Genomic DNA, 25585 nt, shown 5'->3' on the forward strand with positions numbered 1-25585 from the left:
TTTGTCTTTTTTTGTCTTGTTTTTTTATTTTGTTTTACTGTCTAAGTATGTATTTGTACTTATGTTAATGAGTGTATGTTCAATAAAGAAAGTAAAAAAATAAAGCATGAATGATTGCTGCATTCATGGTCTATTATTAATATATATAACATAAACTCTGGCATTATGAAATGTATATGTAATCATTTTTGTTTTGTATTGTTGTTTTTTTGTTTTTTTAACTGTCTAAGTATGTATTTGTACTAATGTTAATGAGTGTGTGTTCAATAAAGAAAGTAAAAAAATAAAGCATGAGTGATTGCTGCATTCACGGTCTCCTCGGAAATTACCGAATGATCCTCGACATCAGAACATTCAAGATGATTTGATTGAGGGGCAGCCGACATGGACCTTGTTAAGAAAAACTAGTATAGACCTGCTAATAAATAATATTACAATTACTTCACGACGAAGCCTACCAAAACGTTTACTAGCTGTGTCTGCGAGAAGTCATTATTTTTTATTTTGACATTTGAAAGAAGGGGTTTCAGTTTTCCCTGTAATTTAGTAGTAGTAGAGTAGTAATTTACGAGCGTCCCGTGAAGGCACCACAGCAGTTAGTTATTGTACATTCTAAAATGACGGACCCGACGACGTCGCCGGAGGATCACTGGAAAGTAAGAAGATAACTGCTGTTAATTAACATAACAACTCAACTTTTTTTTGTTAAATTGATTCGTACATCTGCCGCGCAACAGCAGTGATAAAGTGGCAAACATTGTTGTCTGGAAGTTGACGTTTTAACGTGGAGGAGCAGGGCTTTTGTTAGTTAGCTCGACGGCTAACGTTAGCTCCGTGACGCTTGCTGACGTCACAGGGCTAACTACTTGTATAGAGAAATCAAAATCCTGCTGCTGGTTTACAAAGCACTAACACATGTCTGATCTTCTGCTCTGTTATGAACCATCCAGACCTCTCAGCTCATCTGGATCAGGTCTGCTTAGTGTCCCCAGAGTCACAACTAAACATGCAGAAGCACAATCAGTTTTTATGCACCACATATCTGGAACAAGCTCCCAGAAAAGCACAACTTTCCTGTTTGCTGCTGCCTTTTATTAAACCAGATAATGATCTTATACTGCACTAGAGCTTTTACTCTTGTGTGTTATACTCTATTTTAGCTTCTATCCTAGCTTGTTTTTATTTTCTAATCTTTAATGTTTTTTTAACTGTTTTAATTATGTCTTAATGTTCTTTTGCACTTTGTCTTAATGTTCTTGAATGTTTATGTAAAGCACTTTGAATTGCCCTGTTGCTGAAATGTGCTCTACAAATAAAGCTGCCTTGCCTTGCCTATAGCAGTTAGCTAGCTAGCTTGCTAAGTAAACAAAACGTCCTGAAAAAGGACAACTAATGTTCCTCGTTTGCACCCAAATTACATTTTTGTTTTTGCTTTTCTTATCTCTTTCAAACATCCATGTGAAAGTGAAGAGTCTGCACTGAATGGTGCAGGAAATCTACCATTAATAAGCTTGTAAATGAATTGCTATTTGCAGCCCCACTACATATAAATCCAACCCTGTGCCCCATCCTCACTGGTGTGTGGTATCAAAAACTAAAACAAAAAAGCCTGAAAAGGACAACTAATGTTCCTCGTTTGTGTTTAAAATAGATGTGCACCCAAATTACATTTTTGTTTTTCTTATTTCTTTCAAACATCCATGTGAAAAGTGAAGAGTCTGCACTGAGTGTTGCAGTAAATCTACCATTAGTAAGCTTGTAAAGTCATTGCTATTTGCAGCCCCACCACATATATATCCAACCCTGTGCAAACCACTGGTGTGTGGTATCAAAAACACAGCAGAAGTTGGTATTCCCCATTTAAAACATGTAAGGGATCAGAAGAGATGCTGTTGGCAAGTCTGATATAGGTTTATTTGGGGATCCTCTTTTAATATGATAATATTGCAGGTGGAGAGAGTGAAACCTTTGGTCAGAGTATTCATTGTCAAACACTCTAAACATTTAGCAAGACTTAATGTTGAAATTATGGCTGTCAATCAATTGAAAATTTAATTGCATGAGTGTCCATGATTAATCGCAAATTAATTAATTTTTTATCTGTTCAAAATGTACCTTAAAGGGAGATTTGGGAGTATTTAATAATCTTATCAACATGGGAGAGGGCAAATATGCTTGTAAATGTGTGTACATATTTATTATTGGAAATCAATTAACAACCCAAAACAATGATAAATATTGTCCAGAAACCCTCAAAGGTACTGCATTTAGCATAAAGAAATATGCTTAAATCATAACCAACAGGCAACAACAGCTGTCAGTGTGTCAGTGTGCTGACTTGACTATGACTTGTCCCAAAACGAATAAAACGAATTTGAGTTATCACGTTGACTCAGCCCTAGTTGAAATTGAACACGTTTTCAGGGTTTTGTCCTCCTGGATTCATTGTAAAAAGGAACTAGACACAATTTTTGGAACCTCAAATTAAAGTAACTGTTGTGTTGTGGTGCCCTAGATCAAACAGTGGATCTGTGATTGAAGTGCTGATTGGGTGCAGCTCTTTACCCTCCTGCATACATGAATTGGACAAATCAGGGCAATGCTCAGTGGGGGTTTAGACTGTCTAACAGGCAGGCTAGCTATTGGTCTATTGTCAACGTATTTAGGGCAGCACGTTTTTTTTTTTTACCATTTTTATTCCAGCATCTCAGCCTCTTATTTTCTCATTTTCCATTTTCTCTTGTCTGGGGATGGCTCGGCAGACAGACGATGCTTTCAGCGACAGTGGCTTTGACCCTAGTGAGTATTCAGTCAGTTCACATCCTGTTGTTTGTCACATCATTTGATATTTAGGCTATGTGACGGTGACCTTGTGTTTTTGGTCTCTATGATTAGCATGTCAATCTATTTCTGGCTTTGCAGTGAAAAATCTTTGATGTCTGCTGTCTTTCTCTGTAGGTTTCTTTGCTGAAACTGCCAGAAAGGATTCAGTTGTGTCCAGGGCCAACAGCATCGGCTCGACAAGTGCCTCTTCAGTACCAAATACAGGTATTATGTTTGTAACACAGGGGATTTGACATTTCAGACAGTTGAAAAAGAGATTTTTTGCTACATTTAGATTTTGATGTGAATATTTGCTTCTCTGACTGGTCCTCAATTTGAATGACTTATACATAATGCATGTATTTGTGCGCTAAATTCTGTCAAATATTTTAAGATTACATTTCTAAGAATAATAGGCTTAATTTGTATATCACCTTTCATTCAAAGTAAATGCTTAAATGAAGACACAGCCTGCTTTCTTTCATTTTTGCTTCCTACGCCTTAAAAAACTAAAAACTTGTCTCGCTACTCGGAGCGATATAGATCACAAGGCACGTAGGTACTCTCAAGGACAGTAATTCCAATAGAGGGCTTTAAAAACCAGTAAGAGGAGTTCATACTGTGTAATTATATGTTTAATAAAATGCAGTGAATGCAGCACTATGTTCCATCTTCATAGCTTTGTTTAAATTCTGTCAGCAGGGTTTTATGAGTTGCCTCTGTTGAATATTATCTAGTGTAGGACAGTTTAAAGTGCATTACAATGATCGATAGAACTTGATTGAGACATGAATGAGCTTCTCTGGGGCGTCTGTGGCTCAGGAGGTAGAGTGGGTCGTCCACTAACTGGCCGTTCGATCCTTGGCTCCTCCAGTCAGCACGTCGAAGTGTCCTTGGGCACGATACTGAACCCCAAATTGCTCCTGAATGCTGTGCCATCAGTGTGTGTGAATGAGCATTAGTTTACATCCTGATGAGCAGTTTGGCACCTGGCACAGTGTATGAATGTGTGTGTGAATGGGCTAAATGTAGACATGTAGTGTAAAGCGCTTTGAGTGGTTGGAAGACTAGAAAGGTGATATATAAATGCAAGTCCAGTTACCATTCTGTCAATCCTACTGAGATGAAAAATGGTCCAGTGTTGGCTGAATTTCTATGATGGAAGAAAATGGACTGAAGCTCGATTTTAGTATTTTAATTAAATCTATAAATTCATCTTCCAGTCTCTGAAGAAAAGTCTTGTTATGGCGTGTTTAGACCAACTAAAATGAGCTTAATCCTCGCTATGTTTCCGAAAAGTCCTATTTAACAGCAAAGTTGTAAATTGTGCATCTGCCAGTATGTTAACTGGTATTCCATGTCATAGACACATGTCAGAAGCATATTTCTTAATCTGAGTGTTAATATATATTTTTGAATAGATGATGAAGACAGCGACTACAGACATGAGACGTCATATAAGGACTCGTATAAAGATCGACGGAGACAAGCACACACACAGGCTGAGCAGAAGCGTAGGGATGCTATCAAGGTAAGGCTACAATAGACTGCAAATAGGATGCAAGTCTCTGGGACTTATTGCACGTAGATACACCACACATACCTTTTAAAAAGATTGAGTTGTATATTTTTTATTTTCATTTCCTCAGTACTTAAATACAAATTTTTTTGTCCCTTTAGAAAGGCTACGATGACCTCCAGTCCATAGTACCAACCTGCCAGCAGCAGTCTGAATTCGCAGTTGGAGCACAGAAGATCAGCAAGGCTACTGTGCTACAGAAAAGTAAGATGTGATCTTATTGGAAGATGTGATGTTATTGGACGAACACTTAGAGGTCAACCTCATGAATGATGTTTGTATTTGGAATAGTTAGCTGCGAGCCACCGCCATGTTGAGTGCAATGCGGAGGCAGTAAAAATGCTCCCAATCTCGCATTTAACACCTTTAAATCATCATTTGACATCTCACTATCTTTATTAGTCTCACATGCTCACATTACTTACACAAAGCAAGCAAAAAAGACAATAATTGAAAAGAAAAAAGGGCATATATATAATAGGTGTTGGTTTACTGAATACCAACTTGTGACCTCAGTGATGATGAATGAATGAATATATTTATATACATATATATATATATTTATATATATATTTTTTTAATATATATATATTTATATATTATGACCTGAGAGTTTAATAGAAAGATGGAGACTAAAATATTACGCAGCAGATATATCGGCACTTGCTCAAATTTCTTTATTAGGGGAAAAAGAGGAAGTGGCGGCATTTTGGTGTACGTGCAGTGGTTGTGGAGAGACAACACCTTCCGAAAATGGACAATCAAAGCTGTGTGGAGTGAAGAAATCCCTGACAGATGCATTCTTGTATTTGTTTGCAGCAATCGATTACATCCATTTTCTTCATAAAGAAAAGAAGAAGCAAGAGGAGGAAGTTTCTGTACTGAGGAAAGAAGTGATGGCGCTAAAAATCATGAAAACGTGAGTTAGTGGTTCACAAACCTTTTTTCATAAAATTTATTCTACAGTTGGCAAACTAAGACTGTAGCAACGGTACTATCGGATCTAAAATTAAAGAAATGCAATATCCTCAAATAAAACCTTAAAATGCATTTGGATTTTTATTGTGACGCTTGCTGTGGAGGCAAACAAATTCATCTAACTCCACTTAATAATTTCTTTATGAATTAGCTGTAACCATTAATTAAATTGCATATTTTGTGATGCAGTGAACAGTGATTGTCTCTCTTAATAGGAACTATGAGCACATAGTGAAGGCCCACCAGAACAACCCACAGCAGGGAGAGGATCAGGTGTCGGACCAGGTCAAGTTCAACATCTTTCAGAGCATCATGGACTCCCTGTTCCAGTCTTTTAGCAATTCTGTTTCAGTGAGCAGCTTTCAAGAACTCTCTGCCTGCGTTTTCAGCTGGATTGAGGAGCACTGCAAGCCACAGGTGAGGAATATTTTTGACACTTAGTCTTGGTTTGGTGTCTTGGACACCAAAACATGGGAAAACAGGTTGCAGGTTGAAAAAATACCAAAGTTACTCTTTAATGTTGAGATAACAGTGTGTGTGTGTCTTCTTCTGTTCCTTCTTAGACACTGAGGGAATTTGTCGTTGGAGTGCTCCGGCAGCTCAGTGGTCAGCTTTACTGATTGAGTGAAACCGCTGGACTTAACTCCCATAAATTGACTTTGGGCTTGCTCCGGCCTCTCAGGGTGGAGTAAAAACTTCAATCAGCCTCAGGCCACACCGCAGTATTTACACTCACTTCAGCTCATCAGCGACTCCCTGGCTGCAATTGGATTACCTCAACCTCACTCTATGGGCAGAGATGAGAAGTTGCAGTGGATTTCTGATTGTAAGTGTACATACATACAGATAGCTGAGCATATTCAGCCTCTGCTGACTGTTCATATTTCTTACTATTGTTCTGCTAAGAAATGCAGGGGAAACACAAGAGCTCAGAAGTAAAAAAAATAATAGTTTGGAAATGAATGTACCTTAAATGCATCAGTTAGACACGCCAGTATAGTGTGCAACTAGTGGTAGTCACGGAAGTAACCGGAGTTGCCCTTAAATAAGTTGAAACCAATCCTATTACAGATCGATCGTATTGCTTCTGCAATCTATCAACCTAACTCACGGAAATAGAGAGACAGGGTGATGAAACATGTAAAAACTCATGAGCCAACACCCTCCCCAGTTATGTCAAGCATATATTTGCAGGCTAATCGTGATCCAAAGGCTCCTCTCGGCTTCAGTGCACAAACATTGTGAGTCAGCCATACCACTCCTGAACCGTAGCAGACAGTGTTAAATACTATACTACTGCAGGGTAACTGTCATTTCTTTTAACTGTGCAATCATGAACGCGCTCTATGGCACTTCAGCATTTTATTAGAGTTTTTCATTAACGCAGCTGAAATCTCACAGGTGACAGGGGTGCAATGTAGGCAGCATTAATATTTATGAATCATATATCATCTATGAATGGTATTTTTCTTTTTTCAGTGGCTTTTATGATCAGAAACGGTTCATTCCAAACAGTGTGATAGTAAGAACCACTTGTGAATTGTCAACACCACTAAGTAGAAAATCTTCTGACTGTTCAGGGCTGATCTTTATGAAAATTATCACTGTGCTCGTACAGCTTCCTGGTGAAAGATTTCCAGCCGTTGTAATAAAAAAAAAAAAAAAAGACTTAATTTTACATTTTTAAACATATGATATAAAGCTTATTTTCGTGATGGTTTTCTTGCGAATCTGAGTAAGTAAAATCTGTCATACACATGGTTAATCTGTTCAGTAGAGTCGCTTAACTGTTCTTGCTTTAATCACAGGGAAATTTAACTTTTGACTCTGTCTTGTTGCTTCAAGTATTGTCTTTTATAGCTGTTTAATAACAGCCAGCTACTGTATATTACCATCCAAAGAGTCAACCTATAGAAAGAAATATATTACATTTATTTGCCCCTAGTAATATGGAAATTAAGTGCAGCAGAAAAGGACAAATCATATAGCTGGACAGTAGTCCTCATCTGTGCAGCTAATGAACCTGTAAAATAAGATATGTTAGCACTTCAGTGTCAAAAAGTTACTGTCATTACCATTTAATAACTTGGAAGCAATACTGAAGAAGCATTTCAAAGGAGGAAAAAAAACATGACAACCCTCCATAATACCTTAAGGTCATGAATACCCTCCATGCTTTATACATTGTGGTTCTATTATGTACAGTTTTTTCAAAGAAACATGGCAGCAATATGGGCCTGAACATAAATGAACAAAGAACGCACAGCTGACTAATTGGTTAACATTTACATCGTAGGCTCAGGATTGGTTTTATGGCTTTAAAAAAGGAAAAAAAATAAACCAATGTTGCCTCTGAGGTGATAAGCATCCACCAGTGCTGTCTAATGATGTGACGTAGTTTTAGTGTCTCGCAAATGACAGGTATTTTTGTATAAATGTACTTTCAAATACAGCGGAAGTTCAACTTTCAATTAAAAGATGTACTGTTTGTTCAAGAGAGGTTATAAATAAAGAATGTGCTGTGCTCACACTGCTCTGGTGTATAATCTATATTCTTTGCTAAGCACTGCACAGGCTTACATTGATGAAGTGGATGAACAAGCGTTTTCTTGGTGTTTCAATCACTTGGCACGGTCACCTTACAGTCCTCATCAGTCTCCACTCCAACTTCCTCCTGTGAGGGAAACACCACGTATTATATTAGTCTGTCTGTCTCTCTGTGTGTGTGCGTGCATGCGTGCGTGCATGCGTGCGTCTGTCTCTGTATGTCTCTGTCTGTCTGTCTCTCTCTCTGTTTCTGTGTGTGTGTGTGTGTGTGTGTGTGCCTCTCCCTGTCTGTCTGTCTGTCTCTGTGTGCCTCTCTCCCTGTGCGTCTGTCTGTCTCTTGAATTGAATTGACTGTACTGTGAATAAAAAAACACTGACACACAAGCAAAACACACGTGGTGTCATGAGGTTGAGTTTTAGAAGGTGGATTTTATGAGCTTGTTTCACTCACCAGGAACTGCTTCTTGCTCTTAGGATACCCTTCCAGGATTGCATCCATCATGTCTGAAGCCTGAGAGAAACAAAGCACAACAAAGTTTTAAGAATTTAGTGGCAACAGCATTTGTCTCTTTATGATAACAATCATAATTGCAGCTCAATATACATACCAGTCTCTTCCTCTTCTTCCACTCTTTCACGTAAACATTCCGGTCCTTGTAAACCTGTAAATCAAAATATTATGAGCATTGTACTACCATACTGTACAGCAAACAGAGAAACAACAATAGTAGTATCTTTACTAGGTTTATAAGATGTTTTGCTGTAATTAGAAAAGCATAAATGCATTCCCGACCTTCGCTTTCTCTTCTGGTGTGACGTGATTTGTGGCTGACTTTATCTTCTCCACGCGCGCTCTGTACCCCGAACACTCTGCTTTCAGCTCCTTGATCTCTGACATCATTTCCTCTGTTGTCAGGGAGCTACTGAGCTCCTTCAGCTCTGTTAGTGAGAAGGTCACACAAATGTAAATAACATTCCCTTTCATAATGCAGTACAACAAAAAACACGGTTCCTTGAGTACGGAGAAGTAAACCATTTACTGTACTTGTATAGCAATTAGCAAGATTCTGTCTGTGGCCTAAAACTGTGCAAAATGCACATATCTTGGTACTGTGTAGTATGGAGTGAAATTAGTCTGAAAATGGTCACAAATGTGTATTACATGATCTAAAATGAAAAATAAGAGTGAGTGTGTACAACAATTTGTGCGTATTTTTGGGCACTCACAAATGCATGTCCAATCTACACACAAATACTAGGGCTGTAAAAGTTAAAGTGATAACACGTTAACGCAATTTTGTTTTCGCGCCACTAATATTTTTAACGAATTAACGCAACTTGCAATTTGTAGGTTGTAGCGGACTCTGTTTTAAAGTTAGAGTGAATATACTGGCATCATATGAAACTAAAAACTTAAGGAATCCATTGGTACCAGCCATGCCATAATAGCTTGTGGGGAAGGAGGTTAAATAACGCTCCAAACTTAAACTAAATTTTGTTTAAGTTGGCATGGCCATTTCCAAAGGGGTCCCTTGACCTCTGACCTCAAGATATGTGAATGAAAATGGGTTCTATGGGTACCCACGAGTCTCCCCTTTACAGACATGCCCTCTTTATGATAATCACATGCAGTTTGGATCAAGTCATTGTCAAGTCAGCACGCTGACACACTGACAGCTGTTGTTGCCTGTTGGGCTTCAGTTTGCCATGTTATGATATGCGCATATTTCTTTATGCTAAATATTCTGAACTATATTTGTCATTGTTTTGTGTTGTTAATTCATTTCTAATAACAAATACATACATACTTTTGCAGCATATTTATCCACTCCCATGTTGATAAGAGTATCAGATACTTGACAAATCTCCCTTTAAGGTGCATTTTGAACAAATACAAAATGTGCGATTCATTTGGGCGGGCGCGACACATCTCCGATAGTATGATAATAACACACTTCCCATGCCTAATCTGATAGTCTGTAGATTATGTAGCCTATAGATAAGATAAATTTTAATAAAATACAGTTGAACCGACAGAATACAGTAGAGCACAGAAGCCGTTTTCATGCCGCAAGGCAAACAAGTGCTCGCGTCTGCCTGTCTAGTCACATGAGAAGCGCAGTGAAACCCTGCGGATCCAAGCGGGACGTCAGTTGCGTAGGCGGTCCTTCAATGTGGCCCCGGACACATTTGCGTACCCACTGAATGTGGCCATATGTGGCCCAGACCACCTCTGAATGTGGTCTGAGTGATCAGATCTCAATGCATCTTGAGTGAGTTCACACCTGTACTTGCTGTCCACTTATGATCGGATCACTCAGGACGCATGTTAATACCAGGTCTGAACAGGGCCTCTGTCTTTAGACACCAACTTGTAAAGATGACCAGTTTACTTCACCTGAATTTAGCTGTCTGCAGCTCTGGGTGAGCGACTGCGCCTCTGCATTGAGCTGTGAGATCTGACAGTCCATCGTCTTCAGGTCTGCATCGTTCACGTCTTTGAACTGAGACTGTAGGGAAGGTTAGCAGCAGAAGACTATTGTTAATAGCAGTTTTTGGCAGAAATGACTTTCAGTGCCTACTTTCCACAACAATACTGTATTTCAGATGAACACACTAACCTGATCAGCAAAATAAATCTTTTGCTTTCCATACATTTTCTCCTTTATCTTGCCCTCTAGAGCCAGCAGCTCCATGGCTTTGACCACTGCCTGGTGAATCACAAATATGCAATCAATCATTAATTGTAAGCTACACTGACACACAGCACAATCATCTTATAAGTAAGTATTAATCTCACCGTTTTGCCAAATCCATGCTGCTTTTGTAAATTGCAAAAGACATCCTGAGCACTGTAGGGTCTGTTCTTCTCATTCAGATATGCAAGGATGAGTGTGGAGCCTGTGGATGACAGCAGGTGAATGTGATCATAATATGGGCTGACACAAACATTCCCAAATGGTACTTCAATTTAAAATATTATAGCTGATTAAACCTCAACCATAGCTAGAAATGACAGCTGGATTTGTGTGGTATTTGGATCTTTTAAGGTGCCTTGACTCATATTAATGGTACCCTAGCCCTTATTATTTTACTTTATGTTGTAGGCCTTTATTTTGTCTTTGTTTGTATGTTTATGCCAAAGTGAGCTTAAGACACCAGTGAACAATGAAGAAGCTCAAATGAAAAGGTTTGAGAGCTAACGTTATCTTATTATGCTGTAGGCTATGTGGCTATTAGCTGATAGCTTCTTGAGTAAAACTGTATAATCTGAGATCATATCAGCCTCGTTCACCTCGATACCAGAGTCGGATAGGACAGCTATCTTGTTACAGTCAGAAACATAAACAGACATAATGTGAACTCTTACCGTTATCCTTTTTACTCATCTCTAACTTCTACACGTTACCTTCAGCTTTACAAACCGAGTTTCCCGCGAAATATGCGTCACGGAAAAGATCGTTTATGCTTTAAGATGCAACACACTGGTAGAAATAATATCGCCCCCACGCGACCACATGAGGCTGTCCTTTAAAAAAAAAAAAAAATTTGTGATACCCGCAAAGAAGAGCAGAGTGAGAGCTCTGGAATTGTGGCTGGTCTACAAATTAAAGGGACTGTAAGTCTTATAGTATGACTTTTTTATTTTTTCAACATACTATATGTGACTTATAATAATAATGACTTTTTTTTTTGGCCCATTATACTATGACTTTTTTCGACACACGATACTAAGACTTTTAAAAGACTCTTTTTGACATACTATGCTATTACTATTTTCAACATGCTATAATGTTACTTTTTTATTTTTTCGACAAACTATGCTATGACTTTTTTTCCACATACTATAGCATGATTTTTTTTCTATTTTCGACACACTATACAATGACTTTTTTTTTGTTCTTCGACATAGTATGACTTTTTTTCCACATACTGTACTATGACTTTTTTTTTTCGACAAAATACTATGACTTTTTTTTTATTTTTTCAACATAGTATTATATGACTTTTTTATTTTTTCGACATACTATACATACATACTATGACTTACATACTATGACTTTTTTATTTTTTCGACAAACTATACTATGACTTTTTTTCCACATACTATAGCACATACTCTATTTTCGACACATTGACTTTTTTTTCCTTATGTGACACAGTCTATTTTCAGGTCTAACTTCTGATGACGGAGTCAAATATACGAAGAGAACAGTCCGAAGTGACTTTTTCCGATATACTATACTATGACTTTATTCGACATACAATACTATGACTTTTTTTGTGAAATACCAAATTACTTTTAGTATGTCGAAAAAAAAGTCATAGTATAGTATGTCAAAAAAATAAAAGTCCTAGTATAGTATGTCGTAAAAAAGTCCTAGTATAGTATGTAGAAAAAAAGGCGTAGTATAGTATATCGTTAAAAAGTCATAGTATAGTATGTTGAAAAAACAAACTATAATCTTATAATCTGCGTAGCAATACAAAAGCATGTGTCTGCTGAAATTATAGTGTAGTACAGGGTATCACATATAGGCTACTGTAAGCGTATAGAGGATTGTTTCCTTCAGAACCTGAAGGAAGATTATTGTACACCTTTCACCTCCTGTCCTGAAATAATAGCCAAGACAGACTTAATTGCAAACATTTTATTCAATACGATTTGCACATCAAAACATATCAAAACCAATTACAGAGAAGAAAATACACTACTATGCACATTACATTAATTAATGTAACTGACTACAGATCACTCATACTGAGGAACTAACTTTTCATGGAGCAGCAATGAGCAACATCCTGGTTAACTGCGGTGGTCAAACCAAGTCAAACAACTAAGACTACCTCCTCTTTTTCCACCCTAAAAATCCCAGCAAATTCCTATCAGTGCACCTTTTTCCTACTTCACCTCCATGAATGTGGATCCAGCAGTTTTTCCTATTGTGCTTAATCTTTTGCAGCTATAATTTCCTCTCAAAATAACACAAATCAAGAGAGCAATGTGTCTATTTAAAACCCAGCATTGTTTTTTAGACTCGATATATTTAATTTTAATAAATCTCAACTGTGGCTTATTTAAGTTTTTAGTGCCATTTCCACAGTAAAGTTTTGACATACTGACATGGTTTGTCCATCAAAAGGAAATCAGGCTCACCTTCACACAAAAGCCACTTTAAACCTTTACATAGTAACACTTTTAAAAAATGATATTAGGATAACTTTTTATAGCCAATTTTGATGTAAACATGTTTCTGCATTAAAATAGTAAAATATCTATGAATTGAATATTTTATTTTTCTCTTAAAAAGTTCAGCATAACTGTCAACTACATGAAATACAAGGATGGTAAAAGATATTAATACATTTGTTTAAATATTACTTTTGAAAAAGAAAAACACACAAAAATGAGGGCTCATTCTTCAAGGTATTAAACATGGACATATGTTATTGAGCTGTATTAAAGAGCAGGAAAGTGAAAAATATTCTGAACTTACGCAAACAAAAAGAAACAGACCTCCCCCTGGGGCACAAGTTCATAAATACCATGAACATAACATCATGTGTTCCTCCAGGTCAGATATCTTAAGACTGTAATGTGACATTATTGAAAGAAAAGAAAACAAGCTTCCAAAATGTATGAGGATGCTTTCATATGCTAGACGGCAGAAAAGGAAAAAAGTAAAGAAAGTCATACAGAGAACTGCATCTTCATCATGGAAGAGAATCGCTGTCCAAATCCACAACTGCTGACAAGTGTTCAAGAAATGTTAATTAAAATCTGTAAACCTGTAACATTAAATAATTCATCTAACGGATAAAAGCCATGTTACTTGAAATAACAGCAGAGCACTAATATCAACAGCAACATGAACTGCTGGTTTTTTGACAAAATGTGATGAAAACAAATGAGGGGTTGATTTATGTATATATAAATAAATCTATATCAGCTATTCAAATGACTAAAGAAACTAAATTAACATGTAATGCTGATCCATAATGTCATTATCAAAGTAATATGGCTCAGCTCAACCAACAGGAATGTCATATTTGGTCCCATGTTAAATAGCCCTGTATGTCTTGACCTCCTGGTAGAAAAGATTTTTATGGGCACTGTTGTTTATTTATTTATAGTTACTAACAAGTACCCTTGTAACTTATGGGTGCAAATAATTAAAAGACTGCAACAAGGCTCAATAATGCTGGTAATGTTTGAATGTTTTTTATGTTTGTTGTTGCAGCTCCTATTGCTCAGCCTACAAAATAAAAGTCTGGATGATCAGGGTTTAAAAGTATGGGAGAAAAGAGTTTGAAAAGTTAGAAAAGAAGTTCTTCACAGTGATAAACTGATGCCAATTAGAAGCAGGGCTGCTGGAACCTAAAATCATCAACATGAACACTGCCCATGATGTTGCACTCGTGCACACAGGCGTACGGACACACGCGCTCTCACACACACACACACACTCAACACACACACACACACACTACTGTGGTTTACCCAGCAGGCTAGACAAGAAGTTAGATCCCTGGCTCTCTCCTCGTCTACTACCTCCTCCTCCTCCTGCAAGGGGATCCATCTGGTTCAGTTCAGACTGATCCAGCATTTCAAAGTCCTCCCCGTCCAAGTCTGTGTCCAGCTCGGAGCTGGACTGCTTGCGGTAGCTTCGGTGGGCTCCGGCCCTGGGAGGGCCTTCTCTGCGGTGGGTAGGAGGAGGCCGAGGTTGCATCGCCCCGGCCAGCGCTGCCTGGATCATGTTGCTGGCGATGACTCCGGCCAAGTCTCCGGCAAAATCAGAGGCAAGTGGCAGACCGCTGAGAGAAAGTTCTGTATCCAGATCCTCCTGATCTGAGTCCAGATGAGCATCTATATCCAGCACTGAAGCCCGGTGACTAGTTAGCCCAGACATAGCCAGACTAGGTAGACCTATGCTGGTGTCATCGTCGTCATCCATCAGAGTGTGATCAGGGTTTATGGAGGGGAAGTCTGGGAGGTCTTGAGCAAAGGATTCCTCAGCATCACTGTGTCTGTCAAGATCTGACCAAAATACAGGCAGGAACATGGTGAGGGACCAGAACAAACCAGAAAATAAAGGAAAAAGAAATCTGCAACACCTGCGTACTTACCCTCAGAGCCCTCTGTGAGCGGGGTCTGGCCACGCGATAGGTTAAATGTTCCATTATCAGTGTAGGACACCTCAGCATCAGAATGCTCAGAGTCGGTGAGAGCAAGTTCCTTCATAACAATAGCATCATCAAACTAGGAGAGACAGAAGATTGAAAATGTTAACATATTTTATAAGTTGTATCAAGTTGTTTTATATATGTTAGTCAAAATCTTTTTATAAACGTTTACTCTTTCGCTCTGCTATAAAGAGTTGGCAAACTGTCTCTGTTCTAGCTATATTTTTGCTCTCATACCTTCTGTAGGCTTCACCACAAACTCACACATTAAGGTGAAAAATACACAAGCACGTGAGAGACACAGCACATCATGTGAAGTTCTTAACCCCAACAGGAAATGGCTCAGATGTGCTCCTGTAACTAAAACTATGATACATACTAAATACAAAGCCATAGGTATGTAGTGAATGTTTTATCTGTATATTTGAATTGATAACATACACTGTCCACACTGAGAGGGTGCTTAATTTAAGTTGCTTAATAAGCTAGAGTCCATTTAGGGAACCTTAAGTGCGGCATGTTGTCACAACTACTATGTGAGAGCAAAATGTGAAAAACACATCGAAAACGCAGCAGAACAGAAAACTAGAATTACCACTTTAAGTCATAGAAAAGTCACAGTATAGTGTGCCACAAAAAATAAAAAACAAAATAATATAGTATGCTATAAAGGAGTTTAAAAAAGTCATAGTATCGTATGCCATAAAATGTCATTAAAAAAAAGCAATGTATAGTATTCCATAAAATGTAAACAAAAAATAATATAGTATGCCATAAAAGACTTTTTAAAAAAGTCATAGTATCATATGCCATAAAAAAAGTTACAAAAAAGTCATAGTATCATATGCCATAAAAAAAGTTACAAAAAAGTCATAGTATAGTATGCCATAAAAAGTAATTTAAAAAGTCAAAGTAAAGTATCTCATAAAATATAAAAGGTTTGCATCGTATGCCATAAAAAGTAAAAAATAAAATAGTATATTATGCCATAAAAAGTAAAAAAGAAATATAGTATGCCAAAAAGAGTAAAAAAAGTCACAGTATGGTATGCCATAAAAGTCATTGTGAGAAAAAAAAAGAAAAAGTCATAGTATACTATGTCATAAAAGTCACAGTAGACATGACAGAAAAAGTCACAGTTCATATGTATAGAAGACTTTAGGAGTTAAACAGACTTACCGATGGGCAGAAAGCAGCCAACTCCTCCTCGCTATCACTGTCTTCACCTGAGGCTGCACCACGGAGAGGCCTCCGCAGGACTGCAGTGAACAAACATACAGACAACATTTATACATTTACAGTCACAAACAGTGCATGTAATCAGTTCAACAAGTAAAACCAACATGTGGTTTTATTCCACCAGAGGGGACAAGGCATTAACAACATGTCATTTTAGCCAAAATGATGAGTTTCTGGCTTCAAATGAGCAGCTTGATGACATCACTTATATCTAATGCAGTAAAATCAAGGAGCATGTTCAAGTGTATTTCAAACAAACACTGATCAGAAGAATAACACTGTTAGTTGTGAAATCCAAGTGAAGGTTATCTTCACGGTTATTTGTTTAAGGTTCAATTGTGGCTTTGACTTTATTTTCATTTAATATGCAGTGTCAGATCAGCATGCAGAAAGTTTTAAATATCAAAAGTAGTCTGATAAAAAGAAATAAATTTGCTGTACTACTTACACTGATTATCGATAGGCTTTGACATCATGTATCCATAAACACTGAAGTCCAGTCGCTGCAGGACCGGATCCAGCTTCACTAACACATGCTGGAAAATCCTGTGATAGGCTCCCAGAGGAGCCAGGAGAGTAGCCCATACTAGAGGAGAGGAAGAGAATACCAGTCGTTATAAAGAAGAAGGGAATTCTGTCAAACTGGACCCGAATATTTGACTATTTGTTCGTCGGGTAGGTATTTGGTTTTCAATTTTGGTATTCGGATATTCTTTTCTTTTTTTTTTTACACAAGGTAACATAAAAGCTGTGTTTGTTTATATTCGGTACAGATTCAGTTTTTAGATTACTCTCATCACTGTAAGTAGACACAAGCCTGTGTTCGCTTCAGTAGAGATACAGAAAAGGCGAGGCAGAGGGAGCAGCAGGGAGTTAACTGTAGAGCTGCTGTGGATTGTTTCAGACGTCAGAGTAGAAGGCCTTGGCAGCTCTTGCCGCCCCGGCTCTCCAGCCCACGCTCGTAGCAGGATAGGGGATTAGCCCAGTCTCAGTCTGACCTCCTTAGCTTTCTGCCTGGCTCCCTTCCCTCCCTCACTCCTTCCTTGTGTGTCTCATCCCGGCTTTAATCACCTCACAGGCTAGGATCTGGTACCGGGGCCCCACAGATCTGGTTTCACCACCCATGTATTTTTAATAGAACCAGTCAGGCTGAGCTTCCCTGCCAACACTGTGCTGTGAAGAAGTCTGGATGTGTACTTAGGACTGATTAAACTGCCGGGACTCACCAGCCGAGTAGGAGAGCACCAATCCAGGAATGTAGCGTCCAACCGTAGCCAAGCAGGTGAACACGCCACAGGTCAGCACACAGAACTGACAGAGCAACAACACACAGGGAATCAAGTCAGCACAAGTAAACTACAACTGAAACTGAAACTGAAACGAAAATAAGAAGTGAAATATATTTGTAGTAAACTGAAACTAAACTATGAAACTAACTATACCCTTTAAGAAAAACTAAAACTAAACTGAAACTATATTGCCTGGGTAAAAACTTATAAAAAAAATAAAATAAATATGATCTTAAATTAATTTCTGTTTTAGTTTTTTAGCTATATCACTACCGAAAAAAGGAGACTGCATGAATTTCCATCAACTCTTGTGACATTGAACCACAGAAACTGAATGGACTTGATTAAATATTAAACATTATGGCCATTCCTACACAGTTCTCCAACCATGTATTTTATATGTAGCTACATACTTCTGAGACATTAAAGCTGACCTTAACAAAAACTAAATGCGTAAAAACTATACATTTCTGAAAAACTGAAACTAAACTAAAACTAGAAAACACACTCTGAAAACTAAAACTAAAATCGAAAAGTAAAAAATAAAATAAAAAAATTGAAAATTGAAAACAATTATAACCTTGGTCTGCACCTACTTGACTATAGTGAATGTATCCAATGCTTACAACCAGAATAAGACTGGACAACATACTGATATTCACTCATTCATTCACTTACTATTATTATAATCACTAAACTTATTATATTGGATGGATTGTGGTGCCTAGTTTGAGAATAATGAGACTGGAATAATTACTATGTCACATTTCTCAAATGTGAGAGACATTAAATACACAATTTAAAATGTGTGTTTCCATACCCGACACAGACGCTGTGATATATATATAGAATGAGGTGTGTGGTCCTCACCTTGCCAGGGTTACGTTGTTTGTACTGCACTACACTGGATGAGACAACTGCTACACTGACCCAGGCCTCAGCGATGTGGTGGCACAGTTCAGGCACACTGAGGATGCCGGGCTGCACCAGACCCCAGCTGCACAAATAGAGAAAATTATTAACACCTTTAGCAGCTTTCTACTTATATTATTATTATTATTATTATTATTATTATTATTATTATTATTATTATTATTAATAATAATAATAATAATAATAATAATAATAATAATAATGTTGGCATTATCTTTGAAGGCTGGTGGTTACAGTAACAAACCTCTCATTCTCTGATTCGTCCATGTGTCTGACTGTGGAGAGAGAGAGCATTCATCACGTTAAGAAACATACTGAGTGTACAATGTTTTAAAAATAGTAGTCCAAATTGTGTTGCACTTTCTTTTTAAAGGCAGGGTTGGTAAGGATTTTAGAAATTTGTTTTTGTTTAATCATTTCATTTGGCCTGAATGTAGTGATTGGACGGGTCTACCTGCTTACCTTGCCTGTACGCACTCTACCCAAGCACTCATTGTGCATCACCTGAGTCTTCCACAAGCTGCTAGCTTGACAGCTGTGAGTACTATTAACAGCCATGTTCATTGTTCACGTTAATAATAATAATTATGGGGGAGTGTCTTTGGAGGGAGGCCTGAAGGGATGGACTGTCAGTGTTGCCGACTTGGTGACTTTCTCTCTAGATTTAGAGACAGCTAATGCTGCCAGCTACTTTCATTGCAAAAGAGTTGTCAGCACTGGGCTCGTTTTACGGCTGGATCATCTTTTTTAAATGTGGTGTACTCTTGCTAGCTTATCAAGATAGCCGACCCTGCCTTTAAGGTCGTCTTCACCCTTTGACCACTTCAGGACTTTGACAACTGGTATGTTACACAAGTTCAAAAACAGGTTGGGGAGATTAAGTGTTCCAGATGTAATACAAATCACTTGCAAAGTTCAGAGTGTAGGGCTGCTGATTGTTGTCATATCTATTCTGACAAAATACATTTGTTGCAATCATAGCAACATGGTACAATTAATGCAAGAAAAAAGGAAAACCACAGAACATGTACTGTATATGCATGCATAAAAAGCGACTTCTCACCTTTAATCTCTGGCCAGATTTTATTTCTCCAGGTATCAACACAGACAAACAGAGCCAGACCTGAAGCCAGCAGGAACAGCAGGCGCAGTGAGGTCAGGGCGAAGAACCTGGAGGGGAATAAAAACAGAGCAAACACATGAACAGACAGGACTTTTAATGCCCGTTACCCCGGGAGGAAACGATTAACAAAGTTACACAATTCAACAACTTATTATAATTCATGAAACCACAACACCCTTGAGTGATGATCTACTGTTTCCTTTAGTCAGAAGTAAGAAAAGAGGAAGTTATCTGGTGTGTGTGTTACACCCATTAGTTAATGCATAGATATTAACCAGGAAAGACGATACTAAAATATGATGATACATTTTCTTATTCAAAACTGATGGCACTGCTGTAATATAAATAAAATGAAAGGGTGGCAAATCAGGGAAATGCTGATAAATACAATCCCCACTAACCATGGGAAAGCTACATCTAAATCATGTTGTTTCAGGTGGTTGTCCACTTTCACACAGATTAATTTCACTTCTTTGGACCTCAATAATTAGAGTCCCAAAGTGTTGCTCCACTTTCAGATCACAAGACCTCAAAATGTGTTGACCACAACAATGTTAGAGGATTCTGACAATCAGCAGTTAGAGATTAACCTAACAAAGAGTTTGTTGGCAGAGCGAGGTGTTTTGGTATTTGGGGAAGCAGTGCAATTAGTAGCTACAGTTGGTTAAAAACAGAAAATGCAAATGTTTAAGTAAACCTAGCTCTATACGAACACAACAATGTGTACACATGTGCAAAAATTAAATCATGAGTGCATATCTTTGAGCAGAAACTAGCCTGCACCACTGAGTGAGTGCTGAAGCACAAGTAAAAGGGAGACAAGATGAGCAGCCTAACATGCCCAGTGGTCTAATCGAATAAAGGCTGAATGCCTGAACTCAACAAGCAGGCTGGCCAGCCCAGCTTCCCCTCTCTATTTCCCAGGTCAGTGATTCTTACCATACACAACAATATCAAGGTCACCAAATTAGGCCATAAAGCGTCCCAGTCCAGTCCTACACCTTCTTTTATCGATTAGCGCTGCACGATAAATCGCTTGAGCATCAACATCGCAATGTGCACATGTGAAATAGTCACATCGCAGGACGTGGAATGTCAAGTAAACTCAAAACACACAATGCTACAACTTTTTTGCAGCTTGAAACAAAAAGGAAAACATTTTCCATAACTAATTTATAATATAAGTCTGTGTGATAGAACATAATTTACTCTGATTTAAGGGATCTTGGATGCACATAGTTTGTTGTTAGTGAGTGACATGCAGCCTCTGTGTGCACTGTGCACAGCAAACCACCAGTCACGATCATTCTTGATCAGTTCATCAAACAGCCAAAGGAGGCCTTCAACCTCAACCTGAAAATGGGCAAGGAACACCGAAAAGGAAGATTTGGTTGCAAAATATATATATATATATATATCACAATGTCGTTTTTCCCCCAATATCTTGCAGCCCCAGCTATTGATTTTTTTCTGTACTTTCTTCTTGATGTTAAACATTTGAGTACACTTCTGGGCTGATCACACATGGTAAGAAATAGACTGCTATTCACTGACATGTGCTTAATGCCTCATAGATGTGATGCACCACACTAAGACAACAACACATTGACATGTAAATTCCAGTTTTAATGTACACCTTATGCACAGCCTCACACTCACACATAAATAATGAAAATAGTAAGGAGGATAATCCACAGCACCACGCTGTTATCAAGATTAAGAAAACGGTTCTGTTAGGGAGCAACTTTAGAGTTAAAGAGGTAGAAGTGTGTGTCTATAAATAGTGCCACTAGCTGGCCATCTGGCTTGTCTTGAATTGACAGGTGAAACACTTGCATTGTGTAAAAAAAAAAAGCACCAGCTGCCACATTGGCTTTCACCCAAACAGCCTCTGTATTGTTTGAGCGCAGGTTGCTATAAACACACTGAGGAAACTAGAACAGGGTTGCCATCATCAACACATGTGCTAATATAAGCTTGAGCTTAAAACTCACCAGAACAACCTAAAACATAATTTTCTTTTCTTTATTATTGTTATTATTTACTTATTTATCTCACTTATTATTGTAAGTGTTGGTATTATTATTGATATTATTATCATGACTTCATCATCATCATCTTTATTATTATTCATATTATTAATATATATGTGTATATACTGTATTATATATATATATATATTTTACTCATTTATTTTCTTTTTGTTTCCCCTATGCTCTACACATAAAAGGAAGGATATCTTTATGTTTGTGTAGATATGTGTGCATGTGTAAAGTATATGTGTTTTAGAGTATATCTATATATAGACATATATATAGATATATATATATCCTAGGTTCTCACTGCAGGTGTCTCCAGTCTGAGCTTATGGCAGTACTCGCCTGATAGGCCAGTTTGAACTGGAAGCGCTTGCTGTTATGTTATATGACCATGTGTGAAAGTAGAGTTTTGAAAGAGTGGTAAAAAAGAACAGCACCAGGCATGTGGTGAGCAGTGTAACTAAATGCAGAGGATTTTTCCCTCCATGTGTTTTTTTCCTTTGTTTGATGGAATTTTTTACAGACTGAAAATAAAAGTCTGCCTTATTATTCAAGCATACTTACTTACCTGCCAGTGTGATGATTTCTCTTCATGACTGTTCACCAACCATGACTCCTGCACCTTACCTTGCATATATATATATTACCATCTAGACTCATTCAATGCCAAACACACACCCATTATCCACACACACACACACACACACACACACACACACACACTCTTCAACCTGCTTTTATCCCCTTGTGTTGTTTTTGTACTTTATTTGTCTTTCTCTGTATAATATATATATTTTTTTTTTTTTTTATATATATGTCCCTGCACATGTGTTCACTTGACTTGTTTTGTAATCACTTTATAACACAATAATAATAATAAAAAGTGCCTCACCAGAAGACCACGTTGACTACAGTGTAGAGCAGCAGACACTGTAGAGGTCTCTCCCACACTAGGACAGACTGTAGGTAGGTCAGGACCGGCTCGTAGGGCCCCAACCTGGACTGAAGAGCAGCTTTGACAGCCTTCACCTGACCGTCTCTCTCGCTGGAGCATGGTCGACTTCTCAGAAACACACTACTACCACCAGACCCCTGCTGGACAGAGCAACAAGCACCCAGAGCTGCGTCTTCTTCCATCGCTCCAGTGTGCGCCATCTCTTAGCAACTACAGTCGATCAAAGTCAGCCTGTGAAACACAAGACACTTGTGAGTGGAAACAGTCTAACAACGTGTAATACTTAACACCTCACTATATTACAAGTAATGCTATAATATAGCTATTAAAGATAGTGTTAAAATGTGTTAAAAATGAAGGTGACACGTACTATTTTGGCATCTTTACTGAGAAATGTAGAGCTCGCTCTTCTCTTCGTGAAGCTAACAATATGGCGTCACCTGTTTTTTTCTGAGCTTTCTCGAGCTGACCAATCAGAAGCCAGAATAAGCCCTGCGTCACGCTGCGTTCAGGTGTAATGGGAATATTTTGGTTTTGTTTATTTTTAAGCAGTTACATTGACAAAAAAAAATGTTTTTGTTTTTAATCCTTCATGGTTCTGTATTGGCTGTGTACGATGCAAATAAAGTTGAAAAATATCTATATATATGTGTTTATTCAATTTGATATGTAGGTCTTGTTGTGCAATAAGAGGATTATTACTTTTTATGTATCATTGAAATGTTAATCAGAAACACACGCACGTTAAACTGTGACCTGTAAATGCAACAGAGGTGTGATTACAAAATAAAGCTTCGATGAAAATGTCCCTTATTGTGTTTTTTTAAATATGAATTGTGCATATTTTAGATGGAAAGAGTTCATCGGAAAATTTAGGAAAAAATCAGATATATGGAATAAAACAGTAAATAAACGCTGAGGTCATTTTGATCCTGTTGAGCACAACAAGAACCTCATACAATCACTTCTGTCTGAATAATAACCAGGCATACATTATCTTACACTGGCATTTGAAGATTTATAAAAAAATTAAAAAAAGATAACAAAATAAATAGGGTGACTAAGCAGATGTGAATACAAAAAGTGCACAACTAAGTAACCAAGGAGCCACCATATCTTTTTTTTTTGTATATTTAAGGAGGCGAGGAAAGAACTATTCATAGAAAAGTCTGCCTTTAGGCTTGGCACTAGAGAGTTGATGGTTTGTTAAAAGAGTTAACGGTATTTATGTGTCTTTAGTGCCCATCCGGTGGCCACATTGTGTAACTATATCATAATATAATGTTTTATTTTGAAGGATTTAACCGGAAGTAATACTATACTATTGTGTCTAACTTGATAAGCAAGTGTAGTTACTGGTTGTGACCACAAGAGGGCAGAAAAACTAATTATTTATTTTATTTATTTATTTGCACATATATAAAACTGCAGAAAATCCAGTCAATAAAAAAAACAAGAAATGTGTCAGGAGAGGTCAAGAAGCCACAGGCTTATACAAAAGACCTCCCCCCAACCCCAGGAGAAAAAAAAACAATAACAAAAATGGAAGAAAGATCTAAACTAACATAATTTAAAAAATACAACAAAAGTTAAACAACAACAATAAGTACACAAAATGTGCAGAAAAACCAAACAGTGGAAAACAATCCAATAAAAAAAATTAAATACTTACAAAAAACAGTACAGAATAAAATAAAATATATCTAAACATCTCATATCAAAATCTCTTCTGTCACTATCAAATAAAGTCAAAATATAATAATAATAATAATAAATAAATAGATAAATAAATAAATAACTTAAAAATATACAGAGATGTAGTTACGCAATGTGGCAACTTCTCCTGTCTGTATCTCTTCTGTCACTGTCAAATAAAGTCAAAATATTGTAATAATGATCATAATAATAATAATAATAATAATAATAATAATATATACATATATATGTATACTAAATGAGTGTTATAGAACATTATTTCAGTATTTTAGACAAATTAATATGATTGGAAAAATATGAGGTTGTTTGTTTTCTTTTTCTTTTTCTTTTTTTTTGGATATAGTAAATATTAGCCAGATTGATCCACTCTCCACCAGGTGGTGGCGGTAATGCAACAAATCATTGTTTGCAAACCGCCAATAAACCTTAAAGAAGAAGCAGAAGAAGAAGAAGAAGAAGAAGACGACGACTGCGTAGAGCGTCACCAAGGCCTATAGAAGGAGGCTACAATCTACGTCATCAACACGTCATCGTTCGGGGTACCACGCATGCGCAGTAAAATCTGGTCTGAAATTGAGCCAATCAAAACGCACGACTGCAGCTACAGTTAAACTGCGCATGCGTTGTACCCAAAACTCCAAGACCAGTGACCCATCCTCCTTCTATAGGCCTTGAGCGTCACATCAGCACCAAGCGGGAAGCAGCAGCAGCAGCAGCGGGCTGGTTGGTGGTTGATGTTGTTGGTGAAGCGGTTTGAGCACACTGGACTACTTTCTGCTATTATTCAGCTAGCAAGCAGGCTAGCAGTTCAGCTAAATAAGGAGCAACTGAAGGACTGAACATGCCGAGAGAAATCATAACGCTCCAGCTGGGACAATGTGGAAATCAAAGTATGCTGCTTTACATGATAACATTATGACGTTAGTCAGGATTTAAGATAGCTAGCTGAGATGATCTGTTAGCTAACGTTAGCTGTTAGTATCAAGTCTAGCTGAAATCTAAATATAACATAAACAGCGACAGTCTATGCAAGCTCAGCTGATTTGTGGCTAATTGTGTCTCTACATAGCCAAAACAATACAAGTTACCTGTGCAGTGTGATTTCAGACGTTACCTGAACGTTACATGACGTGTTTACTGTCCCTCTCATAAGCTCGTGCATCTCAAATGTGAGCTAAC

General features: G+C 37.6%; 4 protein-coding genes across 6 annotated transcripts in view; 2 read left to right on the plus strand and 2 right to left on the minus strand.

Annotated features, from left to right (window-relative positions):
• Positions 1-536: 536 nt before the first annotated feature.
• Positions 537-7910, plus strand: mlx (MAX dimerization protein MLX). 2 transcript variants are annotated; one of them, XM_037791626.1, is made up of 8 exons: positions 537-656; positions 2763-2799; positions 2959-3048; positions 4245-4354; positions 4504-4606; positions 5222-5321; positions 5596-5797; positions 5944-7910. In XM_037791626.1, exons 1-8 carry the CDS (start codon positions 618-620, stop codon positions 5998-6000), a joined length of 738 nt encoding a protein of 245 aa, XP_037647554.1. In that variant the 5' UTR covers positions 537-617; the 3' UTR covers positions 6001-7910. The 2 variants fall into 2 exon arrangements, with proteins under 2 accessions (XP_037647554.1, XP_037647555.1); XM_037791627.1 differs by having other exon boundaries at positions 621-656; positions 2744-2799.
• On the minus strand, positions 7290-11441 carry LOC119501322 (PSMC3 interacting protein). Of its 2 annotated transcripts, XM_037791629.1 has the most exons (9): positions 11298-11441; positions 10728-10828; positions 10549-10638; positions 10326-10437; positions 8721-8866; positions 8536-8589; positions 8379-8438; positions 7961-8054; positions 7290-7403 (listed from the first exon to the last, which is right to left on the minus strand). In XM_037791629.1, exons 1-8 carry the CDS (start codon positions 11314-11316, stop codon positions 7998-8000), a joined length of 639 nt encoding a protein of 212 aa, XP_037647557.1. In that variant the 5' UTR covers positions 11317-11441; the 3' UTR covers positions 7290-7403; positions 7961-7997. The 2 variants fall into 2 exon arrangements, with proteins under 2 accessions (XP_037647557.1, XP_037647556.1); XM_037791628.1 differs by lacking the exon at positions 7290-7403 and having other exon boundaries at positions 7443-8054.
• A 1123-nt stretch (positions 11442-12564) lies between these two features.
• On the minus strand, positions 12565-23191 carry retreg3 (reticulophagy regulator family member 3). Its single transcript, XM_037791625.1, has 10 exons — positions 23061-23191; positions 22628-22921; positions 19637-19743; positions 18818-18848; positions 18511-18637; positions 17578-17662; positions 16800-16937; positions 16292-16371; positions 15056-15188; positions 12565-14966 (listed from the first exon to the last, which is right to left on the minus strand). The coding sequence occupies exons 2-10, from the start codon at positions 22888-22890 to the stop codon at positions 14416-14418; spliced, it is 1515 nt and encodes a 504-aa protein (XP_037647553.1). The 5' UTR covers positions 22891-22921; positions 23061-23191; the 3' UTR covers positions 12565-14415.
• A 1881-nt stretch (positions 23192-25072) lies between these two features.
• The window catches only part of tubg1 (tubulin, gamma 1), a 10144-nt gene continuing 9631 nt past the window's right edge, over positions 25073-25585 (plus strand). The window contains exon 1 of the mRNA XM_037792525.1: positions 25073-25296. Within this exon, the coding sequence (XP_037648453.1) occupies positions 25248-25296 (49 nt within the window). The 5' untranslated portion in view covers positions 25073-25247. The remainder of the gene's footprint in view (positions 25297-25585) is intronic.

This window comes from Sebastes umbrosus, chromosome 14 (genome assembly GCF_015220745.1).
Source record: "Sebastes umbrosus isolate fSebUmb1 chromosome 14, fSebUmb1.pri, whole genome shotgun sequence".
NCBI classification, from domain to species: domain Eukaryota; kingdom Metazoa; phylum Chordata; class Actinopteri; order Perciformes; family Sebastidae; genus Sebastes; species Sebastes umbrosus.